At 44.3% G+C, this 21751-nt stretch overlaps 1 protein-coding gene across 9 annotated transcripts in view; it reads right to left on the bottom strand.

The window, feature by feature from the left end:
- Positions 1–21751, bottom strand: part of baz2ba (bromodomain adjacent to zinc finger domain, 2Ba) — a 69395-nt gene that overhangs the window by 9827 nt on the left and 37817 nt on the right. Inside the window, exons 3-20 of one of the 9 annotated variants that reach the window (XM_053445093.1) lie at positions 17751–17924; positions 13997–14188; positions 13725–13886; positions 12913–13109; positions 12592–12810; positions 11789–12364; positions 9008–9755; positions 8371–8643; positions 7471–7531; positions 7205–7313; positions 6334–6435; positions 5494–5716; positions 4543–4635; positions 3679–3740; positions 3310–3375; positions 2548–2613; positions 1839–1883; positions 1534–1560 (exon numbers count right to left, since the gene is read on the bottom strand). In XM_053445093.1, coding sequence (XP_053301068.1) covers positions 1534–1560; positions 1839–1883; positions 2548–2613; positions 3310–3375; positions 3679–3740; positions 4543–4635; positions 5494–5716; positions 6334–6435; positions 7205–7313; positions 7471–7531; positions 8371–8643; positions 9008–9755; positions 11789–12364; positions 12592–12810; positions 12913–13109; positions 13725–13886; positions 13997–14188; positions 17751–17922 — 3393 coding nt within the window. In that variant the 5' untranslated portion in view covers positions 17923–17924. Of the gene's footprint in view, positions 1–1527; positions 1561–1838; positions 1884–2547; positions 2614–3309; positions 3376–3678; positions 3741–4530; positions 4636–5493; positions 5717–6333; positions 6436–7204; positions 7314–7470; positions 7532–8370; positions 8644–9007; positions 9756–11788; positions 12365–12591; positions 12811–12912; positions 13110–13724; positions 13887–13996; positions 14189–17750; positions 17925–21751 lie in introns of all 9 variants that reach the window. The other 8 variants (XM_053445012.1, XM_053444933.1, XM_053444857.1 and 5 more) reach the window with 8 other exon arrangements.

Here is a 21751-nt window from a genome sequence, read left to right on the forward strand (position 1 = left end):
TATATTGGGCGAGAGGGGGACGACAAAGAGGAGCGGACGCTACAAACAGAGCAGTTCTGCTTCAGTGGTTATGGCAGCTTAAGTATTAGCACAGTATGTAACTGCTGAGGATGAGACATCTATGTTGTTCTGTGGTGCGTGACACACAGTCTACTGCGAAAGGGCACAGGAATCACCAGTGACTGACTATCATTTCATTTGATCTCTTTAGGTTTCACGCTCCTCCATATCAGGCTGTCATTGCCTCTGTGATCCAGCAGAAAGACACAATTGCCACTATTAGGGCCTTGCCAAGGACATTTACAGGACATGGTGCCTAGTGTGGGCTGTTTGTGAGGATCTTTTTGTCATTGTGATAAACAAGACAGGCAGGAAGCCAGATACGCCGCTGCATCCTTCCCATGTTCTTACTGGTTTGATTCATCTACAAATGGGAAAACTTCAAACAGGAGGAGTTCAGAAAGGACATGAAGCCGGTGGCATTCAGCGCATTCTAGCTTTAGGATTCTTCAGAAACCACTGGTTCAGAGGTTATTATGATAACAAGCTACAGTGCATCACATGCAATACAATTGCGTATGACAACCTCAAACACCAGCATTATTGCATGTGTCTCAATTTGCCCCCGATCATTACGCTCTGAGTGAAGGTGCAAGGGGTTGATGATGCAACAATCGGCTCAGAGTCCACGGAGAAACAGATAGGCAGCCCTTTTGATTCAGCTGCGACTGTGTATGAGTGAGAAGGGGCGACAAGCAGAACAGCCAGGCCAAAAATAAAATGCTACACAGAACCATATTTGTCCTCATGGTGGAACTGGTTATATTTTAGTTTGACAGTCTATCAGGTTTCTTTTCTAGTAAAGGTTGTGTCTGTACCCTCCCCAAACTCGGAGTGAGGGAGGCAGGTGGGGGCGGTGTGTCTGGAAGTGTCTCCACCATAAAGACAAAATGATTCTCGGTAGCGGTTTTTCATTCTTTGTGCAGAGTACAGGAACAGTGAATGACAGAGAGGCTGGGATGTGGTTGGTTAAAGTCCGGCACTCGCCGGACCGCAGAACAGATGCACGGACGAACAGACACAAGCTCAATGTCTGGGGCCGGAGAAATCGTCAAGCACTCATGGGTAACACAGGCGACTCCAATTGAACAGTTAAGACAATGTACAGTGTGTGATGGATGGAAACTCCTCCAGTGCACTTTCAGACAGTGAGTGAGGACTGGCTAGCGGTCTTTGCAATGCATTCTGAGTTTGTTTTTTTTAAATAGAGGAGGGGGGAGGGTTGTAGGATGGGGGAGGGGGGGGGACAGAAGCTGCCTGGCCACCGTGACAGGGTCAGTTGTCCCTCAGGACGAGCAGATAGAGGCAGCATACTGACTCTTTTTCTCTTTTGTTGGTTTTTGCTGGAAAGCCATGCAGAAGAATGTAGTATGACAGCAGCCAGTGCTACACTTAATGCATTGCTATGACAACCATAACACAACCAGTTACACGATGCAGGTGTTAGATGTACAAAAATAAACATACCCATACCATATCTAGTCTATGCCTCTCCAACTCCTGGCAGAGAAGAGTTGGCAAAAATATTAAGGAACAGAAGTAATAAATCCAAAACCAATAAGCATGGTGTTAAATAAAGATAAATACTAACCACATTTATATATATACACAAACACACACACACCTGTATTAAAATATATGCAGAAGCACATATATAAATCACTCAGTCACACACACATACACGCCTGAAAATTCTTACTGACATCTGAGTTAAATGGTTTTATTCAGCAGTGACTATTATGTTCAAGGGGGATGAGCAAGTTGTGTTGAATGCCTACCTGGTGCTTGAGAACCTCCGCCTGCTGTCTCCTCATCTCTTTCTCCTTAAAGGAAAGAAAAGAAGAAGATGAAGAGGGAACAAAAAAAATCGATACGCTTCCATAGTGCCAATATCAAGAAAATCACTACACACTGATAGAATTTCATCTCATTTCAAATAGTCGCTCAAATTGTTATCGCCAGCTGCTTCTTGAGTGGAAATACACTTGCTCATCACCGTAGGTAGCCAATGCCAATTACCCAGAATTTTGATTGCTTCTTATAATTACACAAAATGTGTGTACATAGTTATAACCTGGCATGTAAAGGCCTGCATTGTCAACGTCAGCTGTATGGACCTGTACCTGCACGTCCACTTAAGGGGCCCCCTCTTTATAAGGGTATTTCTCAAGCTTTCTATTGTTGTGCTTCGAGGTATGTTCAAGTCTTTCTTTGTTAGCTTCTCTGTTCTCTCTTTGTTAGCTTCTCTGTTCTCTCTTTTCAGGTCAGGTGCCTGTTCTATGGTTCTATTCCATGGGAGAGGGGCTCTAGATATGTGCAAATTGACTGGAGGATTTGTTTTTCACTTGGTTTGCCTGAATAAACGAAGATCACCTCCACAGACTTCAATCGCCGGACTCCACTGTTTACACCAACAGTAATCCACGTCCAATCTATACTATCAAAACTGTTACATCTGTTCCAGGAGATTCGTTAAATAAAACATACCTTTATCCGTTTTTCTGCCTCCAATATTTTGGCATTGTTAACCTCTTCCTTCTTTCTCCGTTTGGCCTATGAATAAAGATTAAGGTCAAGAAATCACAAACATACATCAATCAGTCCCGGGCGAGGACTCTGCTGCACTTTAACTGATTGTGTGCAGTTTGAGCACAGATTTCATGCTCCTGGATGCCAGTCAAATTTGTAAAACACAGCAAATGAATAATGTATCTCTTTAACGCATAATTGTAAAAATGTTGAAGCCTCCCGTTAAGAGTGGCTTGCCAACCGTGTCAACTCAAAATTGATTTAGTCCTGCCTGCTAAAACACATTGAAGCTCTTACAGTATAATTGTTGTGTCTGCATATGTGTGTGTGTGAGTGTGGGGATGTTTATGCATCTTGGCATGTGTGCGTTTGTGTGCGTGTGTGTGGAAAACAGCACCTTTCTTTTTTGCACGACCCACTTATGCTAAACTGTTACTGTTGTCTGATGAAAAAAAAAAAAAAAGAGAGACTTTTCTGTCCAATTTAAATAAGGTCTGAGGAGGCAGCAACAGCCATTTTAATATTCAACAGCCGTCAAACCAAGACCAATTTAGCATTAGTTCCATGTGGAATTATGCCTAAGAAGACGCAACTCCCTCCAATGCATGCTGCTGTTCAGTAATGAGCTTTAGGAAGATTAAAACACTATAGACTGAGGGGCTGTAGCTCTCCAGGAATGTTCTGCTTAATCAGAGGGGCCGTTTGGATCAGATTCTGTACCTCCAAAAGATGCTGCGCCCTGAGTTCCTTCTCCATCCGAATCTGCTGAATACGCTTGATCTTTTCCTGTTTCAAAAAAACATAATCTCTTAATATTTTAGACACGGGAAAACATCCGCAGATAAAAATCACTTCCTAACCACTCTCTTCCAATTGGGATGGGCACGGCAAGAAAAAAAAACAATACCCACAACAATAAGTTGAGCACTAGAAGTAATGACGGTAATTGAAGAGCAAGCTTTAAAGCATCACAAAATAACCATTCAGCATTTCCTGCCGAGGAGACGGGGACTGTGCGGAGTCAGGACACTGAGATAAGGAGGAAGGGAAGAAAAACATTTATCAGCACACACGTTAAAGAAGACCCACCTGCTGCTTGAGAATCTTGATCTGCTCTTTCTGCTTCCTTCGCTCCTCGGATGCGATGATCGCTGCAAAAGTCAAGTCAGTGTTGTGTTACAAACATGACCCGCAAAGCTGGGATCAACTGTATGTCTGAGGGAACTGCAGCTTTATTCAGAGGCTTCAAATACTAGAAACCAGAGGGGTGGATTTAAAAAAGTGCACGGTAATAATGACAACACGAGGAAAGCAACTTATCGAAACAAAGCCATCATCATTCGATATTTAATGCTTTCCACAGGTCAACAAATTGTGCATTGTGTGTATTGTGTATTCTTATCAGTGCAGGTATCACACTGTGATCAGGTTTTAACCTTGATTCTCAGGACTGGTGGATTTTATTAAACTTCACGAGGACATAGACATGAGAGTTGATCAATGATCCGAGGGTTTGAGACACGGTCAGACAGGTTTTCGGTCGCTAGTGTCTTCAAGCACATGCAGAGGATCTGAGCTCATTCCCATATTTTAGCAGGAGTGAAAGTTTAATTATAAAATATGCATCGGTTATGTGCCTACTCTGGTTTAAATGTATTGCTATGTTATACATTTCCGAATATATATTATACTAAGCAAATAAACTGGGTGTATGATTGGATTTTTTTTTTTGCTTTGACATCGTGTGTAGGAATTACAAACATGTATAAGCATAATGTTTGAAAGCAGCAGCGTGGCAGAAATAAAGATTATGGCAGAAGAGGGATTGAAGCTTGAGCTTTAATGTGCTGAAAATAAATCTGTATATACAAACAAAGTCCCTGCTGTCGTTATGCGACATTTAGATCGAAGTGGTGACCAAGCAAATAAACCTGTCCTTACACCAGAGTTTACCTTGCTGCTTCCGAGCCTCTTTGGCTGCACGTGCCAGTGCCTGCTTTTCCAGTTTTCTCATCATTTTCATCTGGGCAGCCTGTCGAGCTATTTCTGCACAAAACAGTGGGAAAAGGCTTCGTCAGTGAGAAATATTAAGAGAAAATAAATGCGGCTGTAGCCAAATACATTTGACTGAGATCATGTTTTGTCTAAAATTTTGTAAAAACAAGGAAGAGATAATTGAAACCATTATTCCCTTTGGTGATTAACACGAAAATCTCCATAAACATTTAAAAATATACATGGTTGACATATTTCTACAAGAATAGCGCTGACCACGTATTTATTTATGTGATACCACCATCACGTCTGTCAGGGAGGTGATGTTTTCAATGGGGTTAGTTTGTTTGTCTGTTATTTACGTGGAATATGCAAAAACAATGGGATGGATTACCACAACACTTACTGGAAAGATGTGGTATCGGTCAGGATACAAGACATTCAATTTTGGTATGGATTAGGAGGCGGATCCAGGAACTGTTTTCAATTTAACTTTCTTTTTGTGTATTTCACAGGGAATAATTCATTGATTCAATATATCAGGCATTTGGGGACTGATATAATTCATGAGTGAGTGCAACTTGGTGCAGATCCAATGAAAAATTGGGATCTAGTGAATTTAAAAGTGGATCCGAAGGGGGTCTGTTGGGGCCTTATGCTCTTATAAGTCCTAATCAAATTATCAATGCTACATAAAAGTCCTGAAACATTAAAAGGATATGATAACGTTGCTGATTCACCTGAGAAAGTGTCCATATGACTATAAATCAAACAAGAAGGCAGAAAAAACTGACTTGTCTGAAATATTTTAAACTGTTACTCCGTCCTTGGCCTCTGTAACCTTGATAATATCTGGCTGTCACACACACTTATGACAAACATATTTCAGGGCTCTTTTCTACCACTCACCTTGTGCCTCTAGTTTGCGCAGGAGTTTGACCTCACTGGGACTAGGGCCCTCGGGCACCAGCGGATCGCCCACATTAGGGGGTCGCCCCTTCCTCCGGCGGGAGCCTTTGGTGCCCTCGCCCGCCGATTGGCGTTCTGAACTTGAGGGGCGACCCCTCCGACCTTCCATCGCCAAAATATGAGGAATGACCTCCTCTTCCTTCAACAGGCTCCACTGTAAACCCTGGAGAGTCGAGGGAAAAATAGATATTGGGGTTGGCAAGTGGGTTGGAGAGACGTTAAAATGTGTTTTGATTGTTTACATATCATTTCATTTTGATCATTTAATATTAAAAAATTCAGTCAATAGCAAACTGGACTCTGACAGGATGTATTCCATTTAATGATTCAAATTCGTCTATTTTATAATGTGCAGTAAAAAGCTGGTTGCATGGTATTTTAAATAACAATTACTCATTTACTGATCTCTCTATTTCTAATCATATATTTGATTTGTTTCTCTGGCCCCTCAGACAGAATAGCATACGTCTATCTTTAAGAGTATCTTATCCCTAACAAAGCTAAACACAAATACATTTTCTAGTTTGTCTCTTTGTATCACAGACACATAAAATTGCAAATATCACTGGCCACCTGTGGAAGTAATGTCAGCTGATTATTAAATGCCTCCATGCACAGTGAGAGATCTATAAACTAGGACTACTGAGGGCTGCGGTTGATTCCTATCCATGCCCTGAAAGTGACTGCTGCATAAAGCTTTTGCCTGCCACTAGATGAAAAGATGAACTTGGATCAGGGAAAGAGAGAGAGAGAAAGAAAGAGGAGATGAAAAGCAGTCACCTGGGGTCCTTCTCTGGCTTCATAGAAGTCACCAACCCTTATCTTTGCACTGAAGCTAAAATTATCACGCGTGATGCCACTTATTCCATTTCTGGATAGATACTATAGAAGAGAAAATAATAATTGCGTTGGTTTAGGCAGGAAAAAAAATTGTGAAATTAGCGACATTCAAAAAGCAAGGGGGAGGCACTCGATTGGGGGGGAGGGGAGTCTAAGGTTACAGTGTGCATCTGTGCAGTGCTACTAATCATTATAAAAGCAGGGAGGGACAAAAAAAGAGCAAGAGCTCTCAGGAGAGAAAAACGGTTCTGACCTTGGGGTGCACAACTCAGGCCCTTTCTTATTTATCAGTGGCATTGCAAGGCTTTTTACTGCGAGTGTTACTGAGAGTACTTATTTTTTTTGTTCACACTCAAAGACAGTTTTGTCAGTCAGTGTGTTTGAGCTTTTTCTTGAATTGAATAAGAAGATTACACACTATGACATACTGTATGAATAAGGCCAAAGCTGTGCATCCCAACACGTTTGGGGAAGGGGGAGGGAGTAGGGGATGAAAAGAAGCAGCACAAGAAGTGAATCTAACAATATTATCTCGCACTATAAGGGTCATAGAAAGCAGGGTGGGGTTGGGGGTGGGGGGGTGGAGTGCAGGCTGGAGCGATAGCAGAGATTAGCACACAACAAATCCTGATACACAAGCATGTGTTTGAGCAATGTGGACGAGCAGTGAAAAATGCACTTCCCTAAGAAATCATAAACCATACCACCCACAATGATTCCCACTGTCACAAACGCAACTGCTCATCCGTTTTGTCACATTTGCTTGTGTATCGCGGACGTAGACTAAATCGCAGCGCTGCGGCCGAGGTACCTTCATTACATCTGGGTATTGCCTCAGTTTCTTGCTACAGGGGGCGTAGTAGGCCACCTCGCCCTGCGGCCGCCCGGCCACTGTTTTGATTCTTGTTTCTCTTCGCCACCTGGATTTGTTTTTTTAAGGATGAAAAAAACAACAACACAGCTGTTCAGACAAACAGTATGCATCATGCATTTTTGTGGACGCGATCACGAAAGGGACAAACACTTCAACACGTTCTGAAGTGAACCGCTTTCCTTCTCTCCACTCCTTGTACATACCCCAGCTCCAGAGGTATCATCAACTCCTTCTCATCCATCACCCTCTTCCTTTTCCCTAAACCTGCGGAGAGACAGAGTTCAACTATCAATTTGACAGCACAGACTTTGACTAGAAAAACCTCACACATACAGCTGCAGCAGTCAAAGCCCCTTACACCTGCAAACATACCTGCCAGGGTTTGAGACTTAAATTCATAAATAAAACTAAAATGTGGAAAGCAGATCTGTAGAAACACAGCGGTAAAAATAAATCATGTGGTATTGTCTAAATACCGGTGTCCATTAAGAATAGAACAAGAGAGAATGATTTTACCTACAGTAGGGGAAAGACGGGAGCATTTATCCAGAACGTTTCTAGCAGGTTATTATTCAGGGTATTTTTTGTGAAATTAAACTTGTTACTATGCCAAACAAGTCGTCAGGCCTCTTAGACGTGCCTCTACAGGACCTCCGAGCTCCAGCGAGTCCATGACAACACAGTGCCTTCTTCCTGCTTCCCTAAAAATAACAAACATTCTTCATATCCAGAATGGCACTCGGTAGAGCACATACCTCTGCTCGGTGTCAACACTGTCCTTATGAAACCACTTTGAAACTCACTAGATCTGTATCTTGCAAGTACAAGGGAATCACCCCCCTGATCTGCATTGGCACCAGAGTGCAATGGGTTCTTCTTTGAGTCATGCCTCGCCCCACAACAAAATTCCATGAACTTTTTGTGTAATTCTGCTAGAAGCATTACCTCATGGCAGGGCAGAGGTAATTATCAGATTTGATCAATTTATACAACTTCTAGGCTGCACACCACACCTCTTTGGCTTTTCCAGTAAGAGATCTTAAAACCACCTTTCACCCCTGCACTTATACGCTTATTACGTGAAATCATTTTGAACACCTTACCTAATGGGGAGGCTAAGCTATAGGATGATGAGCCTGGAGAGCTGTGATAGGCCAAGGCACTGGAGCTGGAGACAATGGTGGGAGTCTTGATGACCTGCAGGTTGAGAGGGGAGCAGCTGGTGGCGGTGTTCTCATTGGTTGAGGTGTTCAGTAGTTCTGGGCCTTTGGTTAGCCGGCGGGGAGTCATCTCCTTTTTAGACGATCCAGATGGCAGCAGCTTCAGCTCCTTCACTTTCTTCCCAGAGACGTCGCTGTCTGAGTTGCTGTCGGACTCTGAAATAACAAAACCAGGACAGCTCACAAGTTAATGAGGAATCAAATCGTCATAATAATGTATTATGTGATCAAATGAATGATTTTATTGTGCGACTGTGTTTCAAAGGGTTGTTAATTCCAGCTGAAACAACTGGTCAATAAATGATTTGCTGCTATGAATATTTCAGGTTTCTTCTGTTAGTTGGACAAACTAACAAATTTGAATGTCATCGCCTCGAGCTTTAGCAAATTGTTTCACCAATTTTGGACATGTTACCGTCCAAATTATTCATTTTCCCATCGAGAATTTTTAATGTTTTATTGTGACCACAATATTCAATTGAGAAAGTTGCGTTAACTGTTAAACTTAGAAGGTACAAACCTGACAGACTATCATCTGAGTCCTCTTCATCCTCCTCCTCCTCCTCAAGGTCATCATCCTCATCATCATCATCCGAGTCATCTGATTCCTTGTTAGCTGGGAGACCAGCTGTGGGGTTAAATGTCCCAGGGATCCCCACTCCTGGAATTCCAACTCCAGGGATACTGACTCCAGGAATCCCGATCCCGGCCTCTCCTCCACGAAACAGATCTACAAGCGATTGTACCAGGTGGTTCTGAGAGAAGCCCTTCCAGGCAGCTAAAGGGTCTGCTTGTGCCGGTCCCTGTCCCAGCCCTGGTGTCTGTCCCTTCCCCTTTGGGGACTTGTTCTTCCTAGATCCATGGCCTGTGGCATGGGGTGAGGTAGTGGGGGGCTGGGACGGGGGTCCAGCCTGGGTGGTTCCTTGGGTCCTGCTCGCCCCTGTGCTCAGATTGACAGGCATTGACCCAGCTTCAGAGTCGCACTGAGGGGACTTGCCTTTCGCGGCAGAGTCTTTGCGAGGTTTGCTGATGAGGGCCAAAGGTACGTCCTGAGTGGTGCTTTGGATGACTCCATTGGGGTGGTTGGGTTCAGGGAGCCCCAGCAGGGCACTCGAGAGGAAGAGGTTGGAGTGATTGTTCTGGGGTGGAAGAAGCGGAGCAGGTGGCAATGGCGATGAAGACAGAGACGTCCTCTTGGGAGACTTGTTTGGCCCCGGCTGCTGCTTCTTTAGCTCAGCTGGGAATGTCTGCCCTTGGGACATGAGAGTCTGGGAATAGGACAAGGAGCAGAGAGGGAAAGAACAAGGACGGGAAGGGAGTCAGGGGGAGGGAGGGAGAGGGAAAACCAGAATGGGAGGAACAAAGAAAGGTTAGGGGAAAAAAATTGAAAAGGAATGGGACAAAGTGGAGTTGCTCGAGCTGTCAGTTTGCATCACTGTTGATTGTTTGAGCAGGTGACAAAACTACAATGCCAAACACTGGTACAGTTAACTGTGTCTAAGCCCCATTTCTGAGAAACAAAAAGAACACAAAATGCAATAACCAAAAGGCATTGTACTCGGCCAAGTTTACAAAAAGAAATACTGAGTATGTCTCAAAAATTGTAATTACTTGTGAGCACATGTGAAAAGCTTCATTATCATCATCATCATCATCATGCGGCCGGGCATGTTCTGTTTTTTTAAACTGATGACAAGTTTGGTTCAGTCTGTGTTTAACCAAAAGCAGGTTTGACTTTAATGTTGCTCTTTCAAATGGATGTGATATGAAGTGAAACAAATCTATTTCACAGACCATGAAATACAGTAACAGTGCTCAAACCACAAGGGGAATTTAGCTCGTTGGAAACTCCTCTACACTGGTAAAACAAAAAAGGGGAAGTGATTTTCACAGAATAAGCTGATCTCAATAGGTTTAGCTTATTGATTACACTGCTACTGTTCATATTTCAACTGAAGAAATGGAATTTGTGTAGTCAAAACAAATAAAAATGCCACTTGTTATTGCATTTCATCGGAATTTCCCAGAGTCATAAATAATAGAGCAGCATGTATGCAGAGCCCACGTCGGCTTCAGAATGGCAATGAAACTAACTGCATTTTTATCAACAGGCGAGAGTCTGCAGCAGGAGAACGACTGTAAATCACTTTAAACACATAGAAACCAACGATAACATATAGATCATAATGCTAGAAGAGTAACTAAACCCCTAAACCACAGTTTGTTCAGCTAAAAACCAATGTATACAGGTATACTGTAGTGTTGTTGATTGACAAGTGTTTATGCCCACCACCACCTTCTCATATAACGCCTCCTGTGCGGAATGTCCACTAACGTTAGCCCTCTAATTAATGTAACATTACCGCTAAGAAGCCGTTTTCAGAGGCCACATATTTGGCCAGTTGCAGCCTTAAAGTTAAACTCCTTGTTGAGAAGGTTTATTGACACTTAAATCCACAGGAGTGAGACGTGATATGAAAGCTCTGTAAACTTGACTGTGACGATACCACACTGTGTTGTGACAGGATTTAACCACTTACTACGAGGCTGCAAGAGGATGTTAGAAACAAACGGCTGCACAGCGCCTGTTTGCTACACTTCTAATGCTCAGTACACTTAAGTAATTAGCCATTTGCACAATTGTAGCCATTAACTACAGTTGACAATGACATTAACTAATTCCAAACGCTTTCCTCCCCCAAGATTAGCTCAGGAATGTCTTAGATGTCTAGTTGCTGTTTCTGTGTCCAATCCCCATGCCCTACAAGTTTACTCAAATGAGTGCTGCCTCATAAATCAACTGTATGAAACAAAGACGCTCTCTGATGTCCGACTGCGGTTGTCGGAATTTGCTTGAAGCCATGTTACAGTTTCAAAGAGGCCGGGACGGGATACCACAATCCCAGCTTCTTGTGAATGAGAACCGACAATAGTAAAGATTATATTGATTTCTAATTGAGTATGCAGAGTAGTCACAGGTCTGTGCCTGTCTCTGAGCATTTGCATATTGTGTTAAATATGGTAAATGCAGTCAATGGCCACCAGATTAGAAGAGCTGGCTGTTTTGTAGTAGTGATTAAAAAAAAGAGAGGAATACAACTTTAATCTAACTGCACACTCAGCTCCGGTGGATAAATTCATTACTGTCCGTTTATTGGGAGTAACTTAGTTCATGAAATCTGACTTCAGCTATATTACTCTTGCTTACCTCTCACATTGCACATTGTACATTTGAAGTGAACCATGTGTCCCTGGTAAAAAAAAAAGGCCTTATTCAACTGCTGCTATCACGTTGTCTTACCTGTTTGAGCCTGAACTCATTGATCTGCGCGAGTGAAGCTTCAAGCTGTTTCCTTTTGTTGGATTTGGCACCGCCAGCAGGAGTGTGCTGATGTGGCTTCAGTGATGACTTCTTGGAGCTTCTTACAGATGAGGGCTGGCCAAAAGATTTCGGGGAGGTAGACAGCGTCAGCGTCGAGTGGGGTGGTGAGGGCACGGCCAGAGGTTTCGGGGAGGAGCAAAGGGAGAGGGGCAGGTGCTGGGGGGAGGAGGAGGGCAGCAGCCTGGGAGGTTTGGGAGAGGCGGTGCTGGAGCGCGCCTTTGGAGACGTGGTGAGAGCTATGGGTGAGGAAGAGGGTGAAGTCTCCCTACGGGGCTGGGTGAGGAGTGCCAGTGGCTTCGAGTTGGCAGCCAGGCCGGTGGACTGGATCACACTGAAGTGCTGCTGCGGACTGTCTGTCCAGGACCTGGAGCTGTGCAGAGCCAGTGGCGAGGATTGGGACAAGGCAGGGGGGGACACAGAGCAGGGTAAGGGCACAAGGGTCGGGGGGTTGGAGGGGGCCTTCTTCTTTGCTGTTCCAGTGCTGGGTAACGAAACCTGGGGAGGAAATAAAGAAACTGTTAGAACAAAGAACTGGCTCATGGTATGATAATTTATTATAATTCACTCAACATTTTGGACACTGTTTCAGCGAATTAAAGTGCAGTGAAGTCAAGTGCACTGTCGCAGGAGTGGCTGAGTGCAGGCAGGCTTCCTGCTATGCACTGGCACAAAAACAGACCTGTGAGTGTTCATTATTCCAATTTATCTATTTTTCTCTTTACCTTTCTTTTCTTCTTTGTCCGCTTCTCAGAGTCTGATACTTCACTCTGTTTGTCCTCTTCTTCGTCATCCTCATCGTCATCATCATCATCATCGTCTTCATCATCCTCTGCGAGGTCGTCTAGATCACTGCTGAGGGACCCATCACTTGAGCTGTCTGATGATGTGCCTGATTCGCTTTTGCTCGCCGCAGAGGTGTCCGCCAGCTTCTTCCGTGGCTTCTGTGTCGAGGAAAAAACTAAATTGAGTTTCACTGTATCGCACATAATGCATTTCACATGATATTTTTCAACTTATGGGGTACATCAAATCTCAGTACTGACCTTCTCTTTCGGTTTCTGGATCGGCTTCATAATCAGCTCTGCTGGATTGTTGTGGGGGCTGCTACGGTGACTGTTAGAGTGGTTTGAATATTTGGTCGACTTGGTCGATGCCTGAACAGGAGCCGGACTCGGGGAAAAGCTCCCTGATTGTGTGGTGGGAGGAAAGACATTGCTGCCATTCACTGCCCCATTCAACCCTAGAAGCACAAAACAGATCTACTGTATTACTGATCTGATCCATCTTTTCTGAGAAGTCTGCTGCGCGGGATAATGAAATATCTGAAGCTGAATGCAGAATGGAATATGGCGAATAAAAATATTGATTTATACGTGTATCTCATCAAACAGGCCAGCTGCGCCAGGCACAAGCTCAACACGAGTGGTTTACATAATAAAAGATAAATTAAAAGATACTGTGAAATTAAAAGAGTGCAAAAAAGAGGAGGGAGGGAGAGGTTGACGGAATCGCTAAGTGAGGACTGAAAGTCATTAAATCTGTCTTGAAAGGGAGAAATCTCATCACAGCACAAAGTGGGTTTAGGTTTTGGAAGAGTTAGACACGGCATGGCGGATGGCGGTAGAAATATAAATTAGGTTGTTTATTTTTAAGTGCCATTACTTCTTAGAATTTCATGTATTACTTAAAAATTGTTCAACACACATGACATATATGATAGTGCCTCTGATGTTGTTGTGTCATCTGAGACAAATAGAAATACTCTCTGCTTCTGATCTGTATTAGACTTTAGTACAATAAGCATTATGTAATGTAACAGAGAATCAACGTAAAGGTCGTCTGGGTGGTTCATTACCTTTAGTTGGGGTGTGGCTATTCTTGCCTGGCATCCTGATCTGAACAGGACCTGCGATGTGGTTGGGCTGCATGTGAGGGGTGAAGAATGGAGGGAAGCCGATGAAGGAGGGGAGAAAGGCAGCAGCTCCCCTATTATGGGCTTCAGCAGCTCGCCACCACTCTGTGAGGGAGAGGAGAGGTGAGGAGGGAAGAGGAGTGGAGAGGAAAGAGATGATGGCCCATTCTCATTTAGCCAATTGCTGCCCAAAACTCAAACTTCCCCCGTCTTACCAGAAAGGGCTCCTAGTTGGGGATGTGTAGCTAGAGCAGCTGACAAGCCCAGGGAACCCAAGCCTCCAAACTCCGGCCTGCCTGCTCCGGCAGAGTAGAGGGCTCCGAAGGCTGGGTGGTTGACCAGAGGGAAGGCACTTGACAATGTGGAGCCAATAAAGGGCTGCTCTCCTGCCACTCCAAACAGACGGCCTGAGATATATCCAAGAAGAAAAGTGTTCAAATGTTTTCAAAGAAAAAATAGCGTACAGCACCTACACTTCCCAATGCTGTTCCTTTGATCTCCCACTGTCTAAAAATAATCACTTCTGACTTAATGTTGTTATTCAAATATGTGTTAAAATTATTTTCATCCATGAAGTGCGGTGTTGACATCAGTGCTCAGCTGCTATGACAGTTGTTTATTGAACCTCTAGCACAATTCGTTGCCCTCCTGTTAGTTTGGTGTATGTTTATTTGTGCAGACTGAGATCACTGTTCTCAAATTACCTCTCTGAGCTCTTGATGTAAGAATCGACGGGGTGTAAAAAGTAGATTTGAACAGCTTTTGAAAGTGTCGCTTCTTATCCACCTGACATTCGAAATAAACGGAGAACGACTGTCGTCTGTTTGTTTAAGAATTAAATTCAGATTTAACTTTTACTGAGTGCAAGCTGCACCTCATTTTAAGAGGCAGCTGTGCAGCTTCTAACAGACTGACTGTTACTTCAGACTGATGCTTGTGTCTATACAGTAAAAAACCCATTTGAATTACAGAGCATTTTCTTAAAGTCCAACTTTAGCATGGAGGTATTTGTGAATTGATATTTCTTCAGTGTCTAAAAAACACTGCACGGTGACAAAGTCTGAATATTCTCCATGAGGAAAAGGGTAGTGTGTGTATAAGGTGTAAAAAACGAACCTCCTTCTACCCTTTTGGCATTCAATTTCAGCCCAGAAGAATACTTCATCAACATCATCATCGTCTAGCGTTTTCCTGAGCACAATCATTTCTGGCAGGGGCGACTGCCACGTATTACCTCCTCCCAGAGTCAGATGCAATTTGGTGTGAGCATATTTCATGCAAATTCAATTTCTATTCCAGAGGAGCGCAAGCCTGCTTGATGCCGCCGCCTAAGCCAGGTAATACACATGCAAAAAAGTGATGACTGAAGAAAAGGAAAGTGTTGTGCACAATGCAGATGAAAATGTCAAACTACTATACACTTGCACACACCACAGAAATGTAAAGCAGACTGACACCGGAGCAGTGTTTCCTGAACTAATGCGGTGCAGGATCTAATTATCCAGAGAGTGACTTTACGCAGCAGGGCCAGTTATGTCTGCCCAACACCAAAACACTGAAGAAGACTCTAAATGTACATGATTCTGCAGACGCATCTCACGGAATATTTTCCTGTGAGAATCAGACTGTTTGTGGTTATGCGGCAAAAAACAAAACCGTAACGTCGTGCCAGCAGCTCTTTGTGTTGGTTTCAAGGCCCCTGACTACCACAAGACAGCAAAATCTGCCTTTTGAATGTCATTAGAACATGCTGAATATGTAGAGCCCGCCTCGCCAGAGTCAGCTAGTGGATACAAAGATAAACGACTGCAATGCAACCCCCAGAAAGGCCAGCCACAGCATTCACTCATGCCTGGGGTGCCCACCTCTCCCCCTCGCACCCCTTGCCTTTCTAGGCAACACAAAGTGACATCTGCAAATGCCTTTTCAATATTAATGCAGGCTTCCAGAAGGGGAATAATTAAATCTAAAAATTTGCGGCGAGAAAAGAGGCACGGTTGAGACATACCTAGGATTACCTACTCTCTCTTCCTCACTCTGCGTCTCTGTCTCTCTCTCGCTCCCTCGCCCTCTCTCATTCTGTTTCAATCCTTCTCTCCTCTCTGACAAACTGCACCGCCTGCTTTTTTCATGTTTGGATGCTGCCGAAGGGGGATTAATTTGTTGTTTGTTGCAGTCAATCAAATTTCCACAGACAGATTTAAGTTAATTGCATCCGTGAGTTGATCCCAGAAGGAGAGAGTGCTACAAGCTCCGATCAGCTTTTATTCTCCAAGTGATATCCTCATCAATGACATACGCATGCACGCGCACACACACACACACACACACAGGCCTGCACACGCACACACACACAGACACACACACACTGTGAGAGTCTATGCTCATTTTTTGTGTTCTTCAGATTTTTTTCTAAAGTGTTGCTGGCACACTTGCAAAGGACCTTGAATCAATGTCTTCACAGTCAGTGATGACACTATCTACACAATATGCAATTACTGATGTTACCTACTTACAGAATACACTTGACACAATATAATTTATCTTACTGAGAATGTTTTTCCTTTTAATTATGACACTTGAATCCTTTAAAGAAGGAGGAAGGTGGCTCTAAATCGTACGGCTTATTTTTATACATTTGTAAATATGTTTGCGTTACAGTCCGCACACTAAACAAGGCATTGTAGGAAATGGGGAAAAAATGGCTTGCTTGATTCCCACAAAGCGCAGCAGAAGTTCAGAGCTAACCGCCTGCCTCTCAGCATTTCATTTGACGCTCAATCCAAAAATCGCTTATCTAGAAAATCTGAGCACACGTAATGGCACAGAGGGATAAGAGGGATGTATAATGCATAAGGAGGAGATGCTCCTAATGGCATCTTCTTTGGGGCAACACTGAGGAGATGGAGGACAAAACAAGGGGCTTTATTTTGCTCTCTTCTTATTTTCCTCTTCTCGTAAAGAAGAAAAAAAACCACAACAATCACAGAGGAAGCTGGATATATACTATTCCCTACTCAGTACAATCTTGGTGTGTGTATGTGTGTGTGGGGGGGGGGGGGGTCAACACAAAACAGCAAGACATTAAGAGATGAGGAGAAGGAGAGTATGAGCAAATGATTCACTTGCTCTCACAAGGGATATCTGACACACACACACACACACACACACACACACACACACACACACACACACACACACACACACACACACACACACACACACACACACACACACACACACACACACACACACACACACACACACACACACACACACACACACACAGAGAGAGAGAGAGACACTCCTCTTTGCCTAATGGCTTTGACCAATACATAGAAAAGAGGCTGGATGCTGGACAGGGCTGACTAGACACTGAGTGGCTGACAAATGTTAAATCATGCAGGCTGAGGCGCTCCCTCTCTTTCTCTGTCCCTCTCTCTCTCTTTCTTTCTTTCTCTTTTTCTCTCTCTCTCCCTCACACACGCATGCACACACACAAACATACATGCACATTGTCGTGCTGAGCCTGACTCTGAGGCAGCTGGAGCCAGAGAGCTGAAGGTTGTCAGGAGACATGGCGAAGCATGTGTGTGTTTCTCACACAAAAGAGCCCTCTAATTGTTTGGGATTCATTAATGCAGCAGCTTTTCAATTGCAACCCAAGCTGTCAGGAAAAAAAAATCCCTGTAGCTGGGAGAGAGGTGTAGTCACACAGGCTGTAAAATAACTATACAATTAATACCGGAGGAAACTCATTTCTCATGGTAAAGAAATAAAGGTTTCTGAATGACATGGAGATAGAAGGGTGACCATATTGGTCCTGTTTTTATGGTTATGGGGAAACTGTTGTGTGTGTGTGTGTGTGTGTGTGTGTGTGTGTGTGTGTGTGTGTTGGTATTTTTTCCCCTCTGTAAACATGGTTTTTGAGAGACAGAAGATCAACAGAGGGAGAAACTGTTTTCTTACCAGAGTTGCTGAGGGTGGATCCCAGTGCTGAGGGGCTCGGGGCCAGGCTGCTCTTAGAGTGGGGAGCCGGGGATGGCGAAGAGGATGAAGAGGAGGAAGAGGCCGCAGGGGAGGAGGTGCGAGCAGCAGACAGGGTGGGCGCAGGGGAGGCCAGCCGCTCTCCAGACTCCATATCTGTCAAACACAATCCAATCAGCGGGGTTACAATAGCAAAGCACACCCACCCGTACACACATGCTTAAACACATACACATGAACGCATACTGTCACACCTACACATCATGTTCAAGCACACGCACGCACACACACAACTCCTGACACTTTTCCTTTCACATCTCACTTCCCCGGAACAATATTTCTATTTAGCCATGCTCACTGGCTCTCATGCAGCGCCTATTGACTCTCACTATATGAAGTAGAAAGGAGGACGACATCTAAACAAAGCAAGTTTTATATTGTCACACCAGAAAATACCAACTCATAAGATTGTGATGCAAAGGGACAGTTTCAGCAAGACTTTGCTCTGCTGAGTCTGAAGAGGCAGTGAAAGGCTCCAAAACAAAATTAGCACACACAAAAAAAAAAAAATCACTTTTCTTTGCCAATTCTTTCTCCCTCCCTGTGACACACATTTGCAACCTCCACACACACACACACACACACACACACACACACACACACACACACACACACACACACACACACACACACACACACACACACACACACACACACACACACACACACACACACACACACACACACAGAGAGACACACACACACACACAGAGAGACACACACACACACACCTGTGTTCGACAACTAGGATCCCTTTACAACTCTTTGATGAAAAGGAATGTCATTTAAATTTAAGAGCTCTTTGAGGCCTTTAAAAACAACATTGCTCCCCGAGTCCTTTCTGTTGGAACTAGAAGTAAATGGAGAGGCTTTTAGATGATGGGTGCATTAACCAGCACGGTAGCCGTCCATTATCAGTCTCACAGAGTCACCGTGCCAGCCATTATCAACCAGCCGACAACATAAACCCTCGCAAGGAACACTTGGCCGTCCTGCAGCCAAATATTTAACTAACATTATTCAACTTTAATCCCCTTTTGCTTACAACTGTGAACACAATGTGGCTGAGCCCACACGGATGCTCACTTGTGCGGGCAAATAAACACAAAACAGTGTCAAAACTCATGAATTCGCACAAACACACATAGATGCACAATCACACATTTAAACCCCCAGTGCAGACGGGCCGACACACGCACATACACAAAATCACCTCTGCTGTCTATCACATCAACCTGACTCTTTTTCTCTCATCTCCTTTTCCGTATCCCTCTGCCTGACACTAATCCAGGACCGAAAATCCCCTTCAAAAGCACAGTTTGCAGATTGTGTTTTACAGGCAGGCTTTGTTATTGTGTCATTACACATAAACAGTCTCTGCCTCCATCTCTCTTTCCTTCCCTCTCTCCTGCCACCCCACCACCACCCTGCCTCCCTCCCTCCCTCTCTCCTCTGCAGTGGGAGCAGAGCCACTGATTAAATCTCTGAGACAAAAGCTGCTATCCTCTGAATATCAAGTATCAGCCTTTCGCCAGGAGCAACACTGACAAGAGAGAGGGAGAGTGGGAGAGGGAGAGAGGGAGAGCGAGAGGCGCAGATGACAAGAAAACCTGCTGCAGTCCACGGGGAGGAGGCTGGTGTGCCATCGGACTTGGGCGGCCATTGCTGCAGTGGAAAAGACGGCGGTTGTGTAATTATGAGGAAGGTCAAAGGTCCTCCGGAGTGGCCTCTCGTGCGAGGTGACAGAATGTCGGTTTAAGAGCCAAATTATCATTTTAAATGAACGTTGCATATCAACAACAGGAATGCATTTCTGGCTGAGGGAGGATTCTCGCAATCTTAACCAGAAACTGTTATCCACAAAGTGTTACTTCTCCGCCACTTTTAGTTGCATGAATGGCTGCCACACTTTGCTCATTCACGTCGGCTGTCACCCTTTAAATGTCAGGATTTGGTGGGAGAATAAAAAAAAGGATTCTGTCACAAGATAATAAAAGGAGGGAATTTTTTTTCTCCATGGTTGCTCCTGACAAAAAATGTAAGTATCATTAGAGGTGTGATGAAAATGGAGAGGAGCTGTGGCCCTTCATAATTATCATAATGCACATGAAAACAAAAGGCGCACGTCTCAGAGGACGAGCAAGCTTATGTGGTGTCAGCTGGTAAGTGAAGCAGATCATTCTCTACCTTTCAGAGGAGGAGGGAAAAAATGATGGGGAAAGAAATGCAATAGAGGGATGGAAAGAGAGAAAAAAGGGGATAAAAAGATTGAAGGGGAAAAAGGATAAGCAAGACAATACACTCAGATGTTGTTGTGGGGAAAAAAAGGAGACAGAGGAGAGGAAAAGAGTGGAGATGAAGGACAGGCTGTAAACCGTTGCTGTCGTTTCTCAATATCTGCACTTAATGCCTTGCCTTGTCAAAACGTGATGATGTGAACAGAATTGATTTCCCCCCTAACAAACAACAAAAAAGCAATCCCTTCTTTGCAGAGGTGTAAAGCAGAGCTACCCTCCCCCTCATCTCCTCTCATCTCTCACAATCTCTCACAGGGCCTCTCTCCGGGATGAGAGACGGAGAGAGAGAAAAGACAGCGAAGGGGGGGAAAAAAATTACTCCGAGGCAAGTCCATCTTCCTCCAACAACTACAAACTGATCACTTAGAGCAATTAAATCTAATAACAATAATAAGATTGAGCTCGGCAATGTCCCACCAAATGCACAGCCACAACAATGATTGCTACAATAATGGAGCGCCAAGGTATTTAAGGATCCAATCCTGACTTAATTACGAGAAATTAAAATGGATTTAGCATCAGAATTAGCTTGATTTTATAGGTAATTAACGGCACACCACAGTGGCGGTATAAGGCAAGCGTTATAATCTCCGTGAACAGCTAAATCAATTTGACTTGAACAACACCAACCAATCAACACGGAGCGGCGCAACCAGAAACAGCAGGTCTCGCGTATGCAAGGAGAGGGAGAATTTATGCTAATAGCTGAACTATGATTTATAAGACGTGTTCCAGCGCTGGATTCACAGTCACATCCGCAAATACAACACAGCACCCGGCTGTCAACGCGTGCAGCTAATAGTGGCTGGATGCAATGGCCCTTCAGGAGATAGTGTAGCTATAAACAGCTCTGCGGATTTACGATTGCATGTGCCCTTCATATAGAAGCCTTCACATGTCAGCGACTGAAAGGAGGGCAGAGCTGTATAAAGGAGGGATAGAGTGCGTGCATTTGGTGGTTGTGGTGGCGTAATGGCCTGTGCTGCTTGGTATGTGGCCTTTCATCATGCATTTGTTTTGTGGCGTTGTGTGTCTGCTGCGGTGCGCTCATGTAGTGGTGCTCAATTACATGTGCGGTAATTTTACAGAGGACATGACCAGTGCTTGCGAGTGTGTGTGTGTTTTTTTTTCGTGTGTATGTGTGAGTGTGTGCTTCAAACTATTCACCCCCTTGCGTCTCAATCCTGCCCCTATTCTCCTCAGCCCTTCAACACACGTGCACGCACACATATGCACACACACACACGGACACAGAGACACACACACACGGACACACAGTAACAGATGGCTGATACTAACTGAGATAATCCGCCAACAGAGTCATCAGCATGGATCAGTGGTAATCAGAGTGTGGACACAATGTCTCTTCTCCAGCCGTAATGGAAGGAGCGCCTGGCGCAAGGGAAGGGAAATGCATTATTCCCCATGATGCCCTGACCCCATTCAAAGACACACGGTGGCTCCCAGCTCTCTTTCTTTCTTCTCCTCGCCGCAGCCGACAAAGACTGCCTCATTGCTGCTTCCACAACATTCACTCTCTCATCTGGATCTCTCACTGACCGCTTTTTTTATTGTGATCTGCAACTGTGTCAAACACCGTCCTCCGTTTAGCTGTGTCCGACTCCG

This window comes from Pleuronectes platessa, chromosome 1 (assembly GCF_947347685.1).
Source record: "Pleuronectes platessa chromosome 1, fPlePla1.1, whole genome shotgun sequence".
Taxonomy (NCBI): domain Eukaryota; kingdom Metazoa; phylum Chordata; class Actinopteri; order Pleuronectiformes; family Pleuronectidae; genus Pleuronectes; species Pleuronectes platessa.